The 21,314-nt window shown below is 48.7% G+C and overlaps 2 protein-coding genes and 1 long non-coding RNA gene across 31 annotated transcripts in view; 1 reads left to right on the top strand and 2 right to left on the bottom strand.

Moving 5' to 3' along the window:
- Positions 1-405: 405 nt before the first annotated feature.
- On the bottom strand, positions 406-14,851 carry TLE7 (TLE family member 7). Of its 3 annotated transcripts, none has more exons than XM_058708904.1 (10): positions 13,987-14,851; positions 4,043-4,449; positions 3,919-3,941; positions 3,709-3,767; positions 2,970-3,182; positions 2,620-2,861; positions 2,272-2,413; positions 1,732-1,885; positions 1,113-1,176; positions 406-790 (listed from the first exon to the last, which is right to left on the bottom strand). In XM_058708904.1, exons 2-10 carry the CDS (start codon positions 4,351-4,353, stop codon positions 439-441), a joined length of 1,560 nt encoding a protein of 519 aa, XP_058564887.1. In that variant the 5' UTR covers positions 4,354-4,449; positions 13,987-14,851; the 3' UTR covers positions 406-438. The 3 variants fall into 3 exon arrangements, with proteins under 3 accessions (XP_058564887.1, XP_058564888.1, XP_058564889.1); XM_058708905.1 differs by having other exon boundaries at positions 561-790; positions 1,103-1,176; XM_058708906.1 differs by lacking the exon at positions 1,113-1,176 and having other exon boundaries at positions 640-790.
- On the top strand, positions 12,971-18,332 carry LOC131500126 (uncharacterized). Its single transcript, XR_009256166.1, has 3 exons — positions 12,971-13,339; positions 14,848-15,050; positions 18,242-18,332. It is a non-coding gene; the product is annotated as an uncharacterized LOC131500126 (long non-coding RNA).
- The window catches only part of ZNF23 (zinc finger protein 23), a 54,092-nt gene continuing 49,032 nt past the window's right edge, over positions 16,255-21,314 (bottom strand). For 15 of the 27 annotated variants that reach the window (XM_058708876.1, XM_058708874.1, XM_058708888.1 and 12 more), the window contains one exon: positions 16,255-18,528. In XM_058708876.1, the coding sequence (XP_058564859.1) occupies positions 16,736-18,528 (1,793 nt within the window). In that variant the 3' untranslated portion in view covers positions 16,255-16,735. Of the gene's footprint in view, positions 18,529-19,140; positions 19,179-21,314 lie in introns of all 27 variants that reach the window. The other 12 variants (XM_058708892.1, XM_058708894.1, XM_058708893.1 and 9 more) reach the window with 2 other exon arrangements.

Here is a 21,314-nt window from a genome sequence, read left to right as displayed (position 1 = left end):
GCCCAGATCATGATCTCGTGGTTTTTTAGTTTGAGACCCACATCGGGCTCTCTGCTGACAGTGCAAACCCCCCTTTGCATCCTCTGTCTCCCTCTCTCTCTGCCCCTCATTCGCTCACACACACTCTCTCTCCCACTCTCTCAAAAATAAATATTAAAAAAAAAAAAAGAATTGAGTGTTGGTGGTCTAATGACACCCCAATACAGTCTGAAAGTTTACACAGGTAAATAGGTTTCTTCTTGAGCTTTCTGAAGCCTCCAAGAATTCTCTGACCCCCCTCCAAAAAGTTACAAACAAAACTAAGTGTGGTCTAAAATTCCTTCTACATCCTGGAAGCTGCTGAGTGGGGGCATAAGCAATCCATCACTATAAGTTTGTTATTTGGAAAAACTGACCACATCTTAGGCCATTTTGGTTTTTGCTTTTCTATTTTGTTAGTTATAAAGTCAGGTTTCCCCACCCAAACCCAGAAATCAGTGGTAGAAAAATAACAAAGGAAAAACCCCTAAGCCATCTCATAAAAACCTGAGAGCACAGGCTGAGCGTGTGCCAGGGGCGGGGGGAATGGACAGATGACGGTCCATCGAGGGTTAAGGTGGAGGTATCCGGGGCACGGAAGTGGTCATCCGCTCTACCTGCTGACCTTCCCTGGGTCTTCGCCAGCAGGATCACAGCACGCCAACCTTCAATACAAGAGCTGGTAAACGGTGGCACTGTTCTTGGAGCCTGTGACCAGATACTGGTTGTCAGAGGACACATCACAACACAGGATATCTGTAGACTCCTCTGTCTACAAGGAAAGAAAGCCAAGAGTGACTACAGGCAGGGGCCAGGCTCAGGCCAGAGATGAAGGCCTCACTTAGGGCTGTGTCAAGGCTAAGGACAGACCTGAGCCTCAGTCTGGAGACAACAGGGCAGGTCTCGTGGTTCAAGGTGAAGTCCATGAGTTCACTGGACCTTGGGTCCTCATTCCCCTTGATGTATTAAACGGCCCAGATACCACCCCGGAGGTACTTTCCAGCACTGTCCTTGGGACCTGACATAATGGATCTGAGGCTATGAGCTCTGAGTGCCTGGGTGTGCCCATCCCTCCTCCCAATACCTGAAACAACCTTTGTAGAGAAGGTGCGGCTAAGCAATGGATCGATTCATCCAGCGTGGTCACAAAATAGCTCCCTGGCAAAGGAAAGGCAGATGGAGAGGCCAGACATCAAGCTTGCATTCGAATCCCAGCCTCATTCCCAAGGGGACTAGGGAAAGGGCAACTCTTTCTCTGCCTCAGTTTCCCCATCTATAAAAATCAGAGATAAGACCCAAGCCATTCCTTCATCTGGTCCTACCCTCCTGCTACACATGGGATCATGGTCAGTATCACTGAACAAAAGGACAATCAGATGGGATTTCATGTCTCTTCTGCCTGCCTGTGTCTTCAGGCTGCTGTTCTGTGTAGGAAGGCACCATTACAGAGAGAGCCAGAAAGGAGAGGGAGGGGGACAGAAGACAAGCAGGGTGCCAGACCACAGTGGGAGAGGAAGCGGTGGGGAAGGGTAGGTGGGTACAGAGGCAAGAGCAGCAGGCAGGAGAGTCGACACCTGGGTCTTGGCTTGGCTGCGCTTGGGGCTGGAGGGTGAGGAACAGACCCTGCAACAAGGCTGGGCCCAGATTCTGCAGATAGACAGACACCCCATGGTGTGACAGAGCCCCTAGAGGTGTCACCTGGCTTCAACTCACCACAGGAGGAAAACTTGAGGTTGTGGTGGTGGATGTATTTGTTAAAGAAAACCTTCAACTTCTCCCTCCGGTGCGTGTGTAGGATTATGATGTCACTGTTTCTCAAGCCTACTAGCACCCACTCTTCACTGGGGTCATGGGTAATGCTGAGGATCTATTTGGGAAAAAAACTGGAGTCAGGGGTGCCTGGGTAGCTCAGTTGGTTAAGTGTCCAACTTCAGCTCAGGTCATGATCTCCCAGTTTATGGATTCAGGCCCCGTGTTGGGCTCTGTGCTGACAGCTCAGAGCCTGGAGCCTGCTTCAGATTCTGTGTCTCCCTCTCTCTCTCTGTGCCTCCCATGCTTCTGCTCGCGCTCACTCTCTCTCTCTCAAAAATAAACGTTAAGAAAAAAATTTTTAATTAAAAAAGAAAAGAAAAGGGACTAGAGTCAGTGCTCCAAGCTGCCAACACCATCATTTGTGTCTCCTCTTGAAACCCGGCCCTTCCTCCTGCAGGACCCCCAGCTCCCAGCCACCGTGACTGCCCTCAGCCCTGGCACCTCATGCCGGAAATGGTGCTCCTGCACCCTCTGGTAGTTCCTCAGGTCCCAGGAATACAGGCTGGCATCTTCACCTCCTGTCCAGAACTTATTGCCTGCGATGTCCACGCATCGGGATCCATATTCAGGGACTTCGTGCTTCCTGGAGGGAAAACAACTCATAGAGATTCACGCACTGGTTAAACACTGGGAAGTTCTGGGCCCAGGAAGCCCCCAGGAGTGCCCCCCCACCATATATTCTCCTCACAGACTCCCCTGATCCTACCACACAGAGCGGGGAAGCGCTGTCCAGAAAGGGACACAGGCTTTCCCAAACACCTTACTGTCAAGCCCTCCCCTAGGTCATACCTGATCAAGATTTGGTTCTGCAAGTCCCAAATCTCGACAAATCCTTTGAAACAAGCCAAGCAGATCTGGGCATTGGAGGAGAGAGCCAGGGAATAGCACATGGGGCCTGTGGAGGCCAGCTGTGCCCTGACGCGGGGCGTGGGTGCCAGATCCCAAAGAGTCAGGTTCCGGGACAGACCCCCAGTGATCAGGCTCTGCTCATCAGGCAGCAGCTTGCAGGCGAGGACACGGCTCTGATGGTCCTGCAGGGACAGTTCCCACCCTCACATCACCACCTTAAGGCACGGGGTCAGAGTCTCACGCCAGAGATCATACCCGGGCTCCCCAAGCCTATCCCAAACACCCCTCACCTGGAAGTCCAGCTGGGCCTGTGGGGCCTTGTTGCAGGCATGCAGAGCGCTCTCGTCCCACACCTTAATGTAGCCGTGCCCACACGTGTACACGTGGTGAGTCGAGCCGCTGATGGCAATGGCGTAGACCTTCTTTCCATGGCGGACATTGCCAACCTTCCAGGACTCCCGTGGGGCTCTCTGCCTGACCACCACTTCATCAGGAACGGGAGCCTAGGGACAGGAGAAGGTAGGCGGCCATCAAAGGGCATAGCCCCAGCCTACTGTCATCCACAGCCTGCCGGTCCGCTGACTGAATTCCTAACTGTTCACCCAACAGCTCTCTCTGACCCGGGGCGAAACCATGTTCTTATCTGGGGACCCCAGACCATAGACATCCTCCTGCACTAGCCACATGGTGCCCAGGCTTCCCTCCTTGACACACAGAGCCACATTTTGAGACAATTCTGTGCACCAGCAGGAAGAGCAGGACCCGGCACAGCGCCCCCCCGCGGACACAGCTTTTGAAGAGGTGACACTGTGAGCTGAGGGACCTACATCTTGGTGACGAGGGCAGGGTAGCCTAGCTCAGAAGAAGTAGGGAGCTGCAGGACCACCCCACCACCACCACCACCACCACCGCCTAAGGGAGAGAGAATGAGGACACACTGCGTGCCCTCACCTTCTTCTTACTAGCTTCTTATTTGGGGCAGGGCAGGGCAAGGCAAAGATCCCAAGTTTGGAAAAATAACACACTTACAATTGCCCTGAGGAATGACCAGACTTCTTCACTGGGAGGTGGCGAGGGGCAAGGCTGGCCTGCAGGGAAATATCAACACCCACCAGCTCACAGAGAGGGGCAACAGATAGCAGCAGAACCGCAGGATTCAACGAGAGGGCCGCTGTCCTGACACCAGGCCTGAGTCTTGTCCCCCACCTTCCCTGCCCACGCGTCCCACCTGGGACTTACCACACTCGGGTCCTGGCAGGAAGCTACGACACATAGAGAGCAGAGAGGGGACAGCGCGTGAAATGCAGGGCTCTGTGCTGGGATCCCCTCTCCCACCACCAGTCTTGTTCAAGGGGAGACCTACCTGCGATCCAGTTCTGCTGCTGCTTCTGGCTCCGCCTCAGAAAGCCAGCTGGCCTGGAGCTCAGATCTGTCCAGAGGCTGGAGGACCCACTGTTGTGGGGTCCCAGAGCTCATCTCCTGATAAACCGGGCCATGCGGCGTCTGGGGAGCCGGGGGCTGCTGAGGCATCCCACACTCCCCCTCTGCTTGGGATTCTGCTTGGTGCTCATGCTGGGAGGAAATGCCAGAGCTTTCTAGCACGTTCCTCCACTCCTCTGGTTCATCATAAATTCTGAGTGTACTAAACGAGGCCCCCTCCTTCTCTCTATTCATGTTCTTAGATCAATCAAGTGTCTGAGCCACCCGGTTTTGGGCTTGAGAAATGAGTCCATCAAACAGCTCCCGGGGTTACCAGTTCATCCTGATCCCCTGTAGCAAGACAGAACAGATGCAGAGACACAGATGTGGAACATTCAGGGCCTGTTTAGGAGGCTCTGAGAACACCTCTCATGGTGAGAGGATTCAAAAGACGGGTGGCCGACTAATGTTTTACCCTAAATGATGGCAGTGATGGTGTCAAGGGTGAACGTTTCTCACAGACACTTTGAGATGTTAGTAGCAGGTGTTGGGTTTTTCCTAGACCCATCTAGACAGATGGCATTTCCAGTCCTTTTAAATCCGAGTCACCCTTTAATCTGGCAATATACCTTTCAGATGAGGACTCACCCCCAGTGTAAACATGGGGTAATGGGAAACTCCACTCATGCCACAGGCGCTTTCCCTGCCTTCAGGGGATCCCCGAAGGCAGTATGCAGACATGATGTTCCATTTGGATGGAGCAAGGTCACACAACCACAGAGAGTTTGCTGGTGGGGACATTCATCTATCCCACCCTATATGGTCATTCTGAGAACTAAATGGAATCCCGTGTAGAATACTCAGAATTATGCAAGGCTACTGGCAGACCTTCATTAAATGGCAGTGAGTGCATTTATCTGCGGACTGTGCCGGGGACCAGACCTTTGAGGATTTAAAACAGACCATCTGCCTTCCCCCAGGCCACCCAACAGCAAGCCCTTGGACGGGCCTGGGGAGACCCAGCGTTCCAGAACACAGCAGAGCAAAAGCTCAGCCACAAAATGAGAGGTGGTCTGGGGAGGGGGTCTTCCCCTGTCTATGGAGACCATGCCTGGACGACCAAGCTCAGTCCTTGGTTCTCAGAACCCACCCTCCGCAAATGCCCCATGGTCACCCCAGAGAGGCCGGGTTGCCTGCCTTTGGGAAGATGTATCGCCAGACTCCACTCCTCTGAACACTTTGAGCTCTTACTATGTGTTTAGCCTTGAACCAAACACACTCCTCACAACCGTGTGAGCCACATTTCATAGATTTTAAAAACCGAAGCTCAACTTTGGTTATTTAACCAGAAAACACAGGGAAAAGGTTCAAATTCCGCCCTGTCTGGCTCTAAACAGTCTCCTTTCCTGCCTCTCCACGAGGAGAAGGAAGACAAATATCCACTGTCTTTACAAAAGTGGTTACCTGGGGAACCTGAGTGGCTCAGTGGGTTAAGGGTCCGACTTAGGCTCAGGTCATGATCTCGTGGTTCATGGGGTTAAGGCCCGCATTACCTCTGTGCTAACAGCATGGAGCCTGCTTCAGATTCTGTGTCTCCCTCTCTCTCTGCCCCACCCCCATCCATGCGCACGCGCTCTCTCTCAAAAATAAATTTTAAAAAATTTAAAAACAAATGTGGTTACTCTCCTACCTAACACTGCCACTTTTAGGGATTTAGCCTGAAGGTGCACTTAAATATACACAAAAAGGACACCTGTACAAGCAGAAGCACCACAGCACTGTTTGTGACAGCAGATGACTGGAAAAATCCAATGGCCACAGGAAGGGACTGGTGAAATGTCACAGTATATGCATTCTGTGGAATACTACACAACTGTTAAATGTAATAAGGACGCATCTTCAAGGACTGGAGAAAAATCCAAGGTGTGTTAAGGAGGGGAGGGGTGGATCTAAGGTTCAGACAAATGTGCATAATAGCAGCTTTGGTGAAAAGAAGGATGGAAATTAGAACCTATCTTTGCATATGTTTGTATGCACAGAAGAAATCAGGAAAAGCAGTCGTCTTTGGGAATGCAAATTGACCCAAAGGAAAGAAGAATGGAAGGTTTGGCCACCGTAGAACCTGGGATAGTTTTTGCATCTGTGTGGCTCCTGGAATCTAAATGTAAAATAGTTAGACCTTGAATCTTTTCCTTGACCAAATCCATCTTTCTCACCTTCCCCCAAATGATAATTTGGGGTCCTTGTGATGCTCAGTTACTTGTTTAAATAATTTAACCAATTCATCCTGACGCCTTCAGCCTGCATTAAATGGGCCACAAGGGCTGGCTCACCCTGCTGAGGGTGGAGGCCCAGAGTACCCACATTCCCAGCCAGCGTGACGAGGATGAGCAAGTGGGGACTGGCAGCGAGCTGCCCTTGGGTAAAGCTTAAAGGCAGTGAGGTCATTTAGCCAGTATTTCACAGATGAAGAAGATTTCACCCTAAGAGTAAGACAAGGCTTTCTAGAAAGAGCAGAAGGAAGAGTCACTATCACTGAACCCCGCTCTGCTCTATCCCCAGAGCTGCAAATGTAGAGACCCCACCCCTTACCAAGCAACTCCTACCCCAGGTTCCACACAAAACGCTAGTGCTAGGGCTCCATCCTGCCCACAAGGCAAGCACTCACCAATCCCCATGGCTGGAAACTCACCCTGGAAGGCAGAAAGCCAAACCCCAGAGAAGGGAAGGCAGCAGCAGAACGGAGACCTCGCTGGTGCTGAAACCCTTCCTCTCACACCCAGGCACAGCCCCCTCCGTGAACTGCTGCTATTTTTAAACCTTAGCTTAATTGATAATCAAGCCCTGGGTCAGAACCTGGGTCAGGTGTCCTGGCCATGAATGGTACCTGAATGGTTCCTCAATTCCCGGGTGGGCGTGGCCACAACCTGCCATTTCCAATTAGACCCTGTGTCCTTGGAAGAGGGATAAGATGGAGGTCTGCCAAGTAAGGTCAAGGCAGGAGGCAAGATGGAGCCAGAAACTTTTGTGGGGGAAGTCTCTGGATAGGATTCGGGCCGCCCACTAGAGCCAGCATTTGCACAGAGGCCGAGAACTGGGTAGAGCTGTCCCCAAGAGCTGGTTTAGATTCATGTCTTCTGGTGAATCTCTTTGGGATTGAAGGCTGGTTTGGGGCTGAGGCCAATATGGGCTTTGATGGGAGGAGAAGGGGGCCACTAGAAGGGAAGACCAGGGAAGCCTTTCTTTTCAGGCACCCCTCATCCAGTGGTTCTTAAATATGACACCCAGAGTGCAGCCCCTGCCCCCCCCCCTCGCCAGAGAGACTCAGATTCTATAGGTGTGGGGTGGGGACCGAGACTGCCTTTCTAACAGGTTCCTGGGTGCCACAGTTGAGAACCACTACCAGCCCCTCAGTCTGGTGGTCCCCTCTTGCAGGAGAGAATGGTGGTGAAGCTGGATCCCCTCCTGCTCTTCCGGCCGCCCCCCCCCCTCTTGCTCACCCTTCCAATTGAACACACTCTCTTCCACTCTGGTTCCTTTCTCATTTGCTGGCTTCCTTCTTTTGAAGCAGCAGTCCTGAAATGGCTGCTGTCCACAAAGAAATCTTTTGACCCCTAATCTCCAAAACGCACTGTCTCTCCCTTTCTCTTTCCCCCTCACTAACACACCCCTCATCCCCCAAAATTTTATTACTGCCTGTGGTCTCCCAGACAATGCCTGGCATTATCCTTGGCCCAGTATTTGAGATCTGTCCCCATCCAGGCTCAGCCTGTTCTCACTTTTTCCCTGACTGCACCCTAACCTGACCCCAAAAGAACTTGACTGCACCTTTCCATTCTCATACTTCCCTATGCTGTTCCTTCATCCAAGAATGTTGTTCCTTGTCCACTCATGCGTCAAATTTATACTCCCATGTACTCTGAACATGGTGCCAAGGACCAGTGATCAAGCTAAGACATGGCCCAAGTCCTTAGGGAGCTCTGATTTGAGAGGGCAGGACAGAGGGTGGTTGATGTAATTCCCGAGCTGACGCATGACCATTTTTGGCGAGTTATCCCTTTTTTGACGAGTTATCCCTTTTTTGATTCTCACAGGAAACACACAGCAGTGAGGCATGGATTTTATTGCTAGTTTGGAAATATGAGAATTAATTCGGGGGGTCAGAACATCACAGAGACTTATCCAGGGTCTCACTGAACAGGTGGGAGAGCAAGGGTCCAAAGCCAGGCCTATTTGATTTTTAAAAATATGCTTGAGAGAGAGCTGTACTGAATCATAGGAGCTCTTTCTATACTCTGCGTATGAATCCTTTGGCAGACCATGTGCACTGCCTGTGTCTCTTGCCAACCTGTGGCTGGCCTTTTAGCTCTTAATGGTGTCTGTAGATGAATGGAAGTTCTTAATTTTATTTTATTTTTTTCAACTTTTTTTTTTTTTTTTTTTTAAATTTTTATTTTTGGGACAGAGAGAGACAGAGCATGAACGGGGGAGGGTCAGAGAGAGAGGGAGACACAGAATCGGAAACAGGCTCCAGGCTCCGAGCCATCAGCCCAGAGCCTGACGCGGGGCTCGAACTCACGGACCGCGAGATCGTGACCTGGCTGAAGTCGGACGCTTAACCGACTGCGCCACCCAGGCGCCCCATGGAAGTTCTTAATTTTAATTCAGTCCAGTTTATCTATTCTTTTAGGGTTAGTCTCTTTTTTTTTTTTTTTTGTCTTATTTAGGAAATATTTTCTGCCTTCAATACCATGATAATACTCTCCATTGTTTTATTCTAGAAGCTTCTCTATTTTACCCTCTACATGTAAATCTACAAAACTTGGCAATATCTAGAAAGGGAACACAGAGGGTCCAGGACAGAAGCCTGGGCCTCTCTTGAAGGGGGAAGCAGCAAGCAAAATGGTGAGGAGCCCAACCCTTCCATCAAACTCCTGATTTGAAGCCCAGGCCTGCCACTTCTCGGTTGCCAGACTGTGCCTCAGCTTTCACATCTGTAAAATGGAGATGACAAGATTACATCCTTCTTAAAGCTGAGGTCAGACCTGGAGGTTTGTTTTTTTTTTTTTTTTTTAATTTTTTTTTTCAACGTTTTTTATTTATTTTTGGGACAGAGAGAGACAGAGCATGAACGGGGGAGGGGCAGAGAGAGAGGGAGACACAGAATCGGAAACAGGCTCCAGGCTCCGAGCCATCAGCCCAGAGCCCGACGCGGGGCTCGAACTCATGGACCGCGAGATCGTGACCTGGCTGAAGTCGGACGCTTAACCGACTGTGCCACCCAGGCGCCCCAAAGACCTGGAAGTTTAAGAGGGCTTTGAAGAGGCCAGGTTTCAAGTAAATGCTCACTGAGGGTGAGCAATTCTTAGGGGCCTACGGAAGAGGAAAGAAAAAGAGAGGGGAGAGAGGCCAGTGGGAAGTCCCCTGTGCAGTGAGGCAGCCCACAGAGGAGAGAGTTGCCAGCAGAGGCATAGGGTCTGGATCCTAATAGGCTGCATTGCTGGGCACTGGGCATGCTTCTCTGTGTCATCACTGCCCCCTCTTGGCTGCCCCAGGAGGGAAGTCACATCTAAGGAAAATGAGGTTCAAAGAGTTTAAGTACCTTGCTCAAGATCACACAGCAAGGAAGGGCTGGAGTGAGGGTTTGAGGCCAGGTTCACACAACCCCACACGGCCCTCTTCCAGGCTGCAGGGAAATGGAAAATGCCAGGAACAGGGGGCCATTTGGCTTCAGCAGTCTGGAGGTGGTGGTTTCTGTGCATTCTTGGGCCATATTAGCACTAGAATGCTAATATGTGAATCGTCAGACATTGAGAACAGAAGTGGGGGTACAGAGTACTTAACTGAGACATTTGAACAAAAGAAGAAATGGGGCAGCCTCTGTGGGGTACAGTGTCAAGAACAGTGGTTCCCAAGCTCAGAGGCAAGTTAAGGTAACCCAGGTACTTACCAATGCTCAGGTATCTGTGCCCTCCCCATTCCCGTTAGTAGGGAAGCAGCCTGGGCAACAGCATTTTTCAGACCTCCCACTGTGATTCCAATGCAAGCTAAGGTTGAAAACCACTCAAGTAGAGGGTTTTGCAGAGAAGGGTAACAGGAGCACAGAGATTGTGAGAGAGGGTAGAGGGAAGAAGCTGGGAGATATTCCAGAGGCTGGGGAAGGAGGGACAAAAATGATAAAGGAAGACCCCTGTGGTCTTGGGAATAGTTGAGGTCATGGGCACAGGAGGAATTTAGTTTGAGATGGAAAGGGAAAATGACCACAAAAAGATGGGCAAAGACAGTTTCACCCTATTGTCCCTCTGCCGAGCCCATGGATGGAGGTGCCCATCCTGAGCCCAGGCTATACTAGGGTTGGTGGCCAACAGGTAGGACCAAAATTGTGTGAACCAGAGTGTTGGAGCTTCCAGGAAAGGAAACAAAATGGGTCCAGGACTGCAATCAAATGCATCTGTGCACCCACCCACTCACTCACCACCCTTCCCTCCAAGTGGCCAGTGAGCACAGTTCTTTACTGCTCCCTGGTTGCACTGGTCTGGGAGGACACAGGGCTGAGCCTACAAACCTGGCCTTGACACTTGTGAATTTAGGTCTTTGGAGTGAAACTAACAGTTGAACTGTCAATTATAAATCAGAGTGGAGAGTGTGACCTGATGAACTTAGGGAGGGTGTGACAGGGGAATACAGATAAGGGGGACACACCAGATGTGAAAGATCACGAGTGATCCGTGAGGTGTGCGACATGAAGGATGGGAGGCATCAGTGGGGAAAGCGGTGGGGGGATGGGGAGGAGAGCATAGGAGAATGTTCTAGGTAGAGAGCATAGCAGGTACAAAGGTTTGGAGAAGTGTATTTTTTTTTTTTAACTGTTTATTCATTTTTGAGAAACAGAGAGAGAGTGCGAATAGGGGAGGGGTAGAGAGGGAGACACAGAATCCAAAGCAGGCTCCAGGCTGTCAGCACAGAGCCCAATGTGGGGCTTGAACCCATGAACCATGAGATGATGACCTGAGCCGAAGTCGGATCCTCAACTGACTGAGCCACCCAGCGCCTCTGGAGAAGGCATTTTAACAAATGGGAGAATTTTCTAGGGGCTGGAGCACAGGGAGTGTGTTGTGAGGGCAGGGAGGGCAGGGATGTGTGTTCTAATCTAGGGAGACTAGGTAGGGAGCAGCAAAGGATTCTGAGCTGGGGGAGACAGGAACGGACTTGTGTTTTGAAAGGACCAGGCCTTCAATGGATAGTTTGGGGGAAGGCGGCAAGATTGGAGTCTGGAGACCAGTTAAAAATGCTCAACATTAGCAGTCGTTAGGGAAATATAAACCAAAAGCACAATGAGATACCACTTCCCATCCACTAGGATGGCTAACACAACAACAACAACAACAACTAAGAAAATGATAAATGTTGGTGAGGATATGGAGAGACTGGAATGCCAGGGCATTGTTGGTGGGAATGTAAAATGATGCTGCTGCCGCGGAAAGCAGTTTGGCAGTTCCTCAAGAAAGTTAAACACAGAATGACCATATAACCTAGCAATTCCACTCCTAGGTACATACCTGAGAGAACTGAAAACAGAGGCTCAAACAGATTTTTGTACACCAACATTCACAGCAGCATTATTCACAGTAGCCAAAAGGTACAAATAACCCAAGCATCCATCAACGGACGGCTGGATAAACAAAATGTGGTCCATCCATACAAGGACTGTTAGTCACCAATAAAAAGAAATGAAGTGCTGACCATGGTACAACGCGGATGAACCTTGAAAACCTTACACTAAGTGAAAGAAGCCAGACACAAAGCCTGCATGTCGTATGATCCCATTTACATGAAATGTCCAGAATTGGCAAATCCAGAGAGACAGAGAGCAGATTAGTGGCTGCCAGGGCCTGGGGAGCCGGGAGCAATTTCTTAATACGGGGTTCCTTTTGGAGTGATGAAAAAGATCTGAGATTTAGACAGTGGTGATGGGTACACAACACTGTGAATGTACCTAATGCTACTGAAGTACACACTTTGAAACAGTTAAAATGGTAAATTTTATATTATGTGTATTTTACAACAATAAAATAAAATCAGACATTGTGTCATGAGCTACAGGCCTCGCAAGTTACCATAGCATTTTTCCTCTTCCTTCATCCAGCAGATACCAGGCAGTTTAGCTGGTGGTTTTCTTAACTTCTGCTCCCCTAGTAGAAGAGTCAGCCAGCTGCAGGTGCCCCCGCCCCCAGACACCCTTGCCAGCTATAGTCAAATGGCAGCATGGGGCGGGGTGGGGGGTGGGGAATGTGAACAGGGTGGGGGAGTTTGGGGGGGGGTACGGTGAGGAGCAGCACTCAGTGGGCAGGCACTGAGGTCACTGTTTGGATCCTCAAAGCCTGGGCTCAAATATGGACCTTCAGATCTCTATTTGGGGGGTGTAGCGCCCTTTGGCGGGCAACTGGAAAGCAACCAAATTCGAAGACTTGCGCTCACAGGCCAGTGTTCGCGCTCAATGGTTGCTCTCATCAGAGGCTCCCTGACCCTAGGAGTTTCTCTTTCAGCACTAGACCCTCCTCGGGAATCCACGTGGACACCCGTTGCTGATGAAAACATATATAAACCATATAAACACAGACACAAAACATTTCTTCCCTTACTGATTTACTAACATCATCCACTCAACTGAAATTATTCAACAAGCAAGGTCCTGCCCAGCCCAATAAGCTGTCCCCACTCCCACCCCCAGTGACTTTGTGGTCCACAGGATAAGGCTGGAAAACACAAGCTCCAGGTAGAGGGCTCAGAGAGCTGGTGGAGGACACAGCACAGGGGACCCAAAGGAGAGGGGGGAGGGCCATCAAGGGGGCAGTGGTATTGGGCTGAGCTCAGTGTGAAGGCAGGGAAAGCCCTCTGGGTATTAAGAACACCGCACTGCAAGGGCTGGGCCCCTGCCCACTGTTTACCTGGTCCCTGCACTTCCTCTAACTCCACTGTCATGGGGAGACCCCAACCCACTGTTCTTTACTATGTGCCCTTCCCAGGGCTGTGGATCCCACCTCCCTTATCTATTGTTCTTCCTACCCAACTCACACTCGCGGCCCTGCTGTGGAACGCTTGGATTCTGTGGAACGCATTCCGATTTCTGTCTTGGATACCCCTGTTTCCAAGACATCTTTAGGCACAAACCCCCTGACCTTTACTCTCAGGCCCACTGGCAACTGGCCCCTTCACAATCTCCCACAGGGGCTCAACTTAGGTGAGTTTGCAGTATGCGCCTCTGAGTAAGATTTCTCGGGGCGGGGGAGGGCGGGGCGGTGGAGGAGTATGCTTCTTTAAGAGTTTGCAATGCCCTGGCCTAAGCCTTCTGTGCGTTCCAACTCTGGCCTGCCGGTTGTCTCAGGTAGTGTCCACCCCACCCCCACCACCGGTGGATCCCCAGTTGAGTTTTCCACCAAGAGCTCGGACCGGGCTGTCCCAGAAACACCCCTGGGATCAGGGTAGGGAGGAAAGGTCCTGCATCCGGGCAGCCTCACAGTGGGGGACTCTGTGCTTCCAGTCCCTCGTGGAGAGCGGCCCGGGCTTCTTGCGCCCTGCAGTGAGCGAAATGGCCACCGGGGGCAGCAGGGGGCCGAGGCTGGTGGCCAGTGGCTGCTAATGGCTTCTCAACTGCGGGTCCCAGAGCCCTGAGCACGCAGGCCCGACGCCCCTGCCCTTTCGTGTTTAGGGGCCAAAACAGTGCCCTGGTGGGAAGGCTGCCACCTGGCTACCCACGCCGCGCGCTGTGGCCCAGGACGGATGGGACCAAGAGCCTCGGGTCCCCACCCTGGGAGCGCGTGGGCCCGGGGCTCGCCGGCCAAGGACGGGTGGCAGACACGCGGTACGGGTGGCCGAACTGCCCCTTACCGTGGCGGGCTGGAGGAAATCGGCCGCGCAGCGCGAGGGCTTCCTGGAGGCCGGGCCTGTGCTGAGTGCCTGTGCGATTTCAGCGGCTGGCAGGGGCTGGAGGCACAATGCAGGATCACCGGAGCCACCCGGGGACTGGCAAGCTGTTGCAGGCAGAGCTGGAGCAAGAGGGAGGCTCTGGCCGCTGGCTGCCCGAGCGCAGTTGGAGCCAGGGCCCAGCAGAGCAGGTTCAGACGGGGGGCTAGAGTCCCGGGAGCCTTGAGACCAGTTGGATTTGCTGGGGACCACGTGGTCTGTGCTGCGTACTGGCCTCAGAGCTGGGGGAAGGGACTTGCAGGGAGCTCTCCCAACCCGTAGACTGGGGACTCGCGGAGAAGGCCAAGATTCGCTCGTCTCCTGGTCCCCAGCACTTGGTCGAGCTTGGCCTGTGGCAAGGGGAAGGGTGTCCTCAGTTCCCTATCAAGAGACAGGATAGCACATAGAGTGGGGTTGTGGTCTGGGGAGAATGCAGACGTCAGAGGTAGAGAGGAGAGAAGAGTCCAGAGGCATCTTCTCAGAATTCTCTGCCAGGAGGAGAGGGATGATAGCCCAGGGGTAGCTGTGCTGGGCCTCTTGTTCCCAAGATGACATTGGAGGCCTGTCCTGCCTTGGCCTCTCTCCCCAGGCCATCCCCTCACCTGCTGGGCAGACATATTTCCCTCTAAGCCTCAATTTACCATCCTGACCTGGACAGGGCAGGAGCAGATGTTCTCTGAGGACCCTTCCAATGTGACAGGCCAGGGTAGAAGGGTGTGCTACAGGGACAGAACATGCTGATGGGGACTGAGGGACAAAGGCTTTATTTAATCCTGGCCCTTCCAGGCTCACAGCTCCAGTTCAGAAAAAGAGAAGAGCTTTTGTGAGGGGACAGAGGTCTCCAGTGCCATGGCTCCTCTTTGTCCTGATAAGGCTTCCACTGGGCCCAGGCAGCTCTGGGCTGGAGTCACCTATGAGCACTGAGGCTACAGGATATCAGGACCACTGGTTGATGTGATGGAGCCATTCGACTTCATGAGGCTTTGCAGGTATCTATTTTCTGCTTCCTCTTGTCCTTAGTATCTGAATAGAGCACCTGCCCTGGATAGTAACAGACCTACAGAGAAAGAGAAAACCCTCAGAGACCATCTGGGTGGGAACAGCCTTGAGTTCTGGTGCCAGCCCTCACCCTGCACTGACAAGGGCCTGAGACCCAGAAACCATGGTCACATAGAACATTGGTATCAGATCCCGGACAGATTGTCCTCAGTGGCTGACTCTCCTAGAATCCCTGCCTCAGTCTTGCCTCAGCAGAGAAACTGCCAGATGCTGCTGCAAGCCAGGACTGCACAGACACAACTAGTGGCTGCTCATGAACCAGGATGGCTGGGGAGTGCTGTGGCTTTCTGGCCTGTGTAAGGGACATTAGCAGCTGATCTGCTGGGTGACCAGGCCATCCACCTTTGGGCCTGTTTCTAGATAAATGGCCTGGGGCACTTTGAAGTCTGGAACTACCCAGAAGTGCAGGTTCAGATAGTCAGGGGGAAGGCCTTGTTCCCTCCTATGTTCTGAGGGGTTCCAGGCTCTGCCTCCACGCCAAGTTAGTTCCCAGGAGCCTGGGGGCAGAGCAGTGGATAGGGATTTCTACAACAATGGCATCCCTAGGACACTCTGCTGAGGTCCTATACCACATCATTAGCTTTCTAACAGGAATGGTGCCTTTGAAATACTCAAGATGGTACCCCTGGCCAACACCGGTAGCTCGAGCTACACAGCATGCAGCAGCAGGTGTCAGTGCCTCTGGGAGTGTACGGTCTCTGTATACGTAGGGTACATTGTGTCTGTGACTAGAAGTGTTATCTATGGGAGGGTCTGTGGAAGAGAGGTTTGTGGGCTCCCTGTGTATGACTGTGTGCGTGGTTTTTCATGCCTTAGAGGACTGAGCCTGAGCATCTCTTCATTAGTCATTTTTACATCTTTTTAAAAACTGCTAGTATCATTTTCTGGGTTTTATTATATTACTTATCTCTTAATTGTAAGACCTTTTTATATATTAAACTTTTATATCACAAAATTTACAAGGGTATTTCCACTTTTTGTGCTTTATCTTTTAACTGTATTTGGAATTATTGAGAACATATGTATTTAATTTTGAAAACTCAGTGTTTTGGTATGTTTGCTTATGGTTGGTTTCTAGCTTTCATATGGTGCTCAGGAAAGGTTTTCTCCATTCCATGAAAATACAAAATGTAATCATCTTTTCTAAGGAAATTTTTATTGTTCATCCTCTTTACAAAAGTGATACATGCTTGTTGTCAAAGGGAAGTAAATTTAGGTAGAGTGAATATCTTGAGTTTTCCTGGCTAAGAACAAGGTTTCTCTCTCTCCCCCATTAATTTTTCCTTTTGTGGCCCTTACTGGAGATTTATTTCTCCATAGACCTGTGTATAATAATTAAGTTTATCCCAAGAAAATCCACTTTTCTTGATGCTGTTGGGAATGGGATCCTTTCTTTCATTATACTTTCTAATTGGCTGTTGGTATAGAACAAGCTATTCATTTTTGGATGTTACTTTTTAACCAGTCCTCATTCTTGATTTTAAAAGATGGAAAAGGTTTGTTTCCATGTGAAGATGCCACATTCATTTCCCTCTCAGGGTTTTCTACCAGGGTGAATCTGATGATACTTGATCCATTTCATTAACCTTGAGAGTTTTCTGCCACATCCTCCTCATTAAGATTTGCCTTCACCATGGACACTTTGATGCTGACTAAGTTGGAAACTAAACCTGAAGGCTTTCCCACACACATTACACACGAAGGGTTTCTTCCAAGTATGGACAGTCTGATGTATTATACAATCAGAACTATAGCTGAACCCTTTTCCACACTCCACACATCTAAAGGGTTTCTCCCCAGTGTGGCTTCTCTGATGCCGAATTAAATGGGCATTAACATGGAAGGCTTTTCCACACTCCTTACATTGAAAGGGTTTCTCTCCAGTATGGATCCTCTGATGTACAATATAGTCAGAACTACAGCTAAATGCTTTTTCACATTCCATACATTTGAAAGGTTTCTCCCCAGTGTGTATTCTCTGATGCCTAGTTAGTTTGGCATTGATAGTGAAGGCTTTCCCACATTCCTTACATTGATAAGGCTTTTCTCCAGTATGGATTCGATGATGATCAAGTAGGTTTCTTTTAGAAGTAAAGCATTTCCCACACTCATTACATTCAAAGGGTTTCTCCCCAGTGTGAATCCTCTGATGTTGCATTAGTTTTGCATTAACGTTGAAGGCCTTTCCACACTCATTACACTCATAAGGCTTCTCCCCGGTGTGGATTCTCAGATGCTGCCGCAGCTGAGAGTTACACCTGAAGGCTTTCCCACACTCGTTACAACCATAGGGTTTCTCACCCGTGTGGATTCTCTGGTGCTGGATTAACTTCCCTTTGACACTAAAGGCTTTTCCACATTCAGTACACTCATAGGGTTTCTCACCTGTGTGGATTCTTTGATGCTGAATGAGTTTTGCATTATTACTGAAGGCTTTTCCACACTCCTTACACTGATAAGGCTTCTCCCCAGTGTGGATGCTCTGATGCTGCCTAAGCTGGGAACTGCACCTGAAGCCTTTCCCACACGCATTACATTCATAAGGTTTCTCTCCAGTGTGGATTCTCTGATGTTGAATTAATTTGGCATTAACATTGAAAGCTTTCCCACAGTCGGTGCACTCATAAGGCTTCTCCCCAGTGTGGACTCTCTGATGTGTGATATATGCGGAACTGCAGCTGAAGCCGTTTCCACACTCCTTGCACTGATAGGGCTTCTCCCCTGTATGGATTCTCTGATGCCTGTTCAGACTCCCATTAACGCTGAAGGCTTTCCCACACACCTTACACTGATAGGGCTTCTCCCCGCTGTGGATGGTCTGATGTGTGATATAATGGGAACTGTAACTGAAGCTTTTCCCACACTCCACACATTTGAAGGGCTTCTCCCCGCTATGAAGCCTTTGATGCCAAATTAATTTTGCATTAACGCTAAAGGCTTTGCCACACTCCTTACACTGATAGGGCTTTCCCCCAGTGTAGCTGTTTTGATGCTGAGAGTTACACCTGAAGGTTTCCACTAATTCTTCACATTTAAAAGTTCTTTCCCCAGAATTAATTAGTTCATGCTGAATAAGTTTTGTATCAAAGCTGAAGCCTTTCTCCAATCCCATATGTTCAAGGGGCTGCTGTCCAGTGGTGACGGTGTGACAATGAAAGAAGTTTGGACTCTGACTAAAGAAACATTCCTCCACGGGGCTGGTGTTGTCTTTCACCGTTGCATCAATGATGCTGCTGTTTTCTTTCTTCATGCTTCCTACTAAATGGACTTCCTGCTGTTTCTCTAGAATACAGGCTTCTGAAAAGTCTGTTTCCTGGGAAAAGTCCCTCTGAAGTTCAAATGATGTATTGTGTTTTTCTTTATATATTTCCTTTGTCAAGTTATTGTCAGTCTGGCTCTCAATATCTACTATAAAAAAAAACCAGAAAAACAAAATATCATGTAAGAACCATGTTAGAAAAAAGAAAAGAATGGTGGTAAAAGTAATAAAGAATCATAGTTAATCAAGATTTCTTGAAACTCGCCACACTAGGTCAAAGAATCTAAGGTTCATCCATAAGATGGAATAATATATAGTTGGCAATCAATCAATCAATAAATCCATATATGCTGACCTGAAAAGATGTCCAAGATACACTGTTAAATGGAAAAACAAGTTGAGAAATGGATATAAATTAGATTCCATTTCTATAAAGGAAAATAAAACGGACTAATAAATACATATAGATTTGCATATGTATGCCTAGAAAACTGGAAGAATACACAAGAAACCGAGCAATCTGGCACAGGAAGTTTCAGCGACTTGTTTCTCCAGTATGCTTTATACACTCTCTGTACAGTTTTGAGCATGAATGATTTAAGATGATATTCCAGTAACATAAAAGTTAAAAGTGACAGCAGTAGAACAAAATCCTAGGTCTTCGCCACCAGATGAGCATTCTTTTTATCACACCACACTTTACTACACGCTGCAGTTTTTTTCTCAGTTGTCCATGGTTAATAAGAATGGAAACTGCTTACAAAGGAAAAGGCACAGGATCCAACAACTTGTAGCAACGCTAAGGGTGGCAAGTGTTTGCAGCAACAGGAAGTGAAAGAGAAATAATTTTATTTCTTTTCTTGGAACTTAAACTCTAGGCTCTCTAAAATTCCTCCTTCACCTTCTGCTTTCTCTGCTTACAAAGTCAATCTTTAGGGGCATCTGGGTGGTTCAGTCAGTTAAGCGTCCAGCTCTTGATTTTGGCTCAAGTCATGATCTCACGCTCAGCACAGAGCCTGCTTGGGATTCTCTCTCCCTCTCTCTCTGCCCCTCCCCACTTTGCATGCACATGTGCGCTCTCTCTCTTTAAAATAAACATTAAAAAAAAAAAAAGACAATCTTTTGGCCCGCTTTATCCCTTTGATCCATCTCTCCCCACCCATCCAGAACACTGCTGCATTCTCCTGGTCTTTCCTTCTACTTCCTCCCTCAATCCTGAAAGTGGTCAGTCCCTAACGTTCTTTTTAGAATTCCTACAGTTCCAATGGAGCCAGGATCTGTCTTTGCTCCCAAATCTCTTAAAATTGGCCTCAAAATGCTGCCTCTATTTTTTCATCTCCCATCTCTCCTCAACCACATGTAATAAGCCCACTTCCCCAGTATTTCATTAAATCTCCCCCAAAAGATCCAAATGACCTAGATTTCCCTAGCAAGCATTTTCAAAATACTGTTGGTCTTTTCCCAATTATAAAAATAATATTCATCTCTAATATCAGAAACATGCAAAGAAAAAAATTCAAATTACCTGAAATACAACCACCTAACAACAACTACAGCTAATCTTCTGACGTATTTCCTCCCTCAATCATTTTCCTTCCAATCATTCTTCTAAAAACATTTTTTCAAAAATGAAAATATTTTTCTTCCCTAACATTAATAAGGATAATTTTCCAGTATCTTTAGATATTCTGTAAAAATATTTTAAAGGGGTGCCTGGGTGGCTCAGTCAGTTAAGCGTCCGACTTCGGCTCAGGTCATGATCTCACGGCTCGTGAGTTCGAGCCCCGCGTCGGGCTCTGTGCTGACAGCTCAGACCCTGGAGCCTGTTTCAGATTCTGTGTCTTCCTCTCTCTCTCTGACCCTCCCCTGTTCATGCTCTGTCTCTCTCTGTCCCAAAAGTAAATAAACGTTAAAAAAAAAAAATTTTTTTTAATTTAAAAAAAAATATTTTAAAAATGGCTAAATAAGCATTCCATCCTAAAGAGGCATGTTAATTTAATCAATTATCTCTATCCTGATTATTCAGGTTATTTCCAACATTTTATTATATAAAATTATAATGAACTTCCATGCATGTACATCTTTGTTTATATCCCTGATTATTATCAGGACACCCTAGGAGGGAATTTCCAGGCTATCGAGGACAAACTTTTAAAAGGCTTTTGATATGTATTGCTAAAGTACTTTCTAGAAAGACTACTGATTCACATTCACCTCCAGAAGTCTATTCCAGTTTGGTGTATTCTCTCCATCACTTACTATAATTGTTCTCAGTATGAGCGAGGAAAACTGAAGGGACTCCATGAAAAACTACTTGCTTCTGTTCCTGGTTCTATTCTTTCTAGGACCTGCACTTTGGCCACATACATGCCTTATGGAACAAATGATGTATGTCCTTCTTGTGTGAGTCAGAAGTTAATGATTTTTTACACTCTTCCAGCACAGGTGGTAACATCTATAGAATGACTAAGCAAGGCTGTCATGTATGTTTTCCACACCACTGACTCTAGACACCTGATGCCAAAACCCCCTGGCAGCAGGGAATAAGTGAATTATGGAGGACACCCGGACACTTGTCTTTGTTCTGACCAGTTCCTGGGTGCCCACAGAGGACATGTACATTCTAAATAGAAACCCCAGACCCTGAGCAAAGGAGAGACTCACTCTCCTTTCTTTTCTCAGTCTCCCAGACACTCATCTGCTATACTCTATCACTTATGCTATTCAGTAAACTCTGCTCTCACTTTATCCTGGCTCGCAACTTGATTTCTATCCTGCTCAAAGCCAAGGACCATCTTTGCTGGCCCTGCAGGACCCTCTCTGGGTGTTCAGACCCACCCTGCCTATGTTAAGTATGTTAGGTGAAACATCTGTTTTAATTTCTTTTTCATTGGTTTCTATTGAGGGTGAAGATTTTTCATTGATTTAAATTTGT

This window comes from Neofelis nebulosa, chromosome 17 (genome assembly GCF_028018385.1).
Source record: "Neofelis nebulosa isolate mNeoNeb1 chromosome 17, mNeoNeb1.pri, whole genome shotgun sequence".
Lineage (NCBI taxonomy): Eukaryota > Metazoa > Chordata > Mammalia > Carnivora > Felidae > Neofelis > Neofelis nebulosa.
This window is presented reverse-complemented; position numbering and strand designations above follow the sequence as displayed.

Coding starts and splice junctions, on each gene's coding strand:
- TLE7 (XM_058708904.1), bottom strand. CDS start 4,353: ATGAATAGAGAGAAGGAGGGGGCCTCGTTTAGTACACTCAGAATTTAT. Junction 3,942..4,042: donor GCAGCAGAACTGGATCGCAG/GTAGGTCTCCCC, acceptor TATGTGTCGTAG/CTTCCTGCCAGGACCCGAGT. Junction 2,414..2,619: donor CAGAACCAAATCTTGATCAG/GTATGACCTAGG, acceptor TTTTCCCTCCAG/GAAGCACGAAGTCCCTGAAT.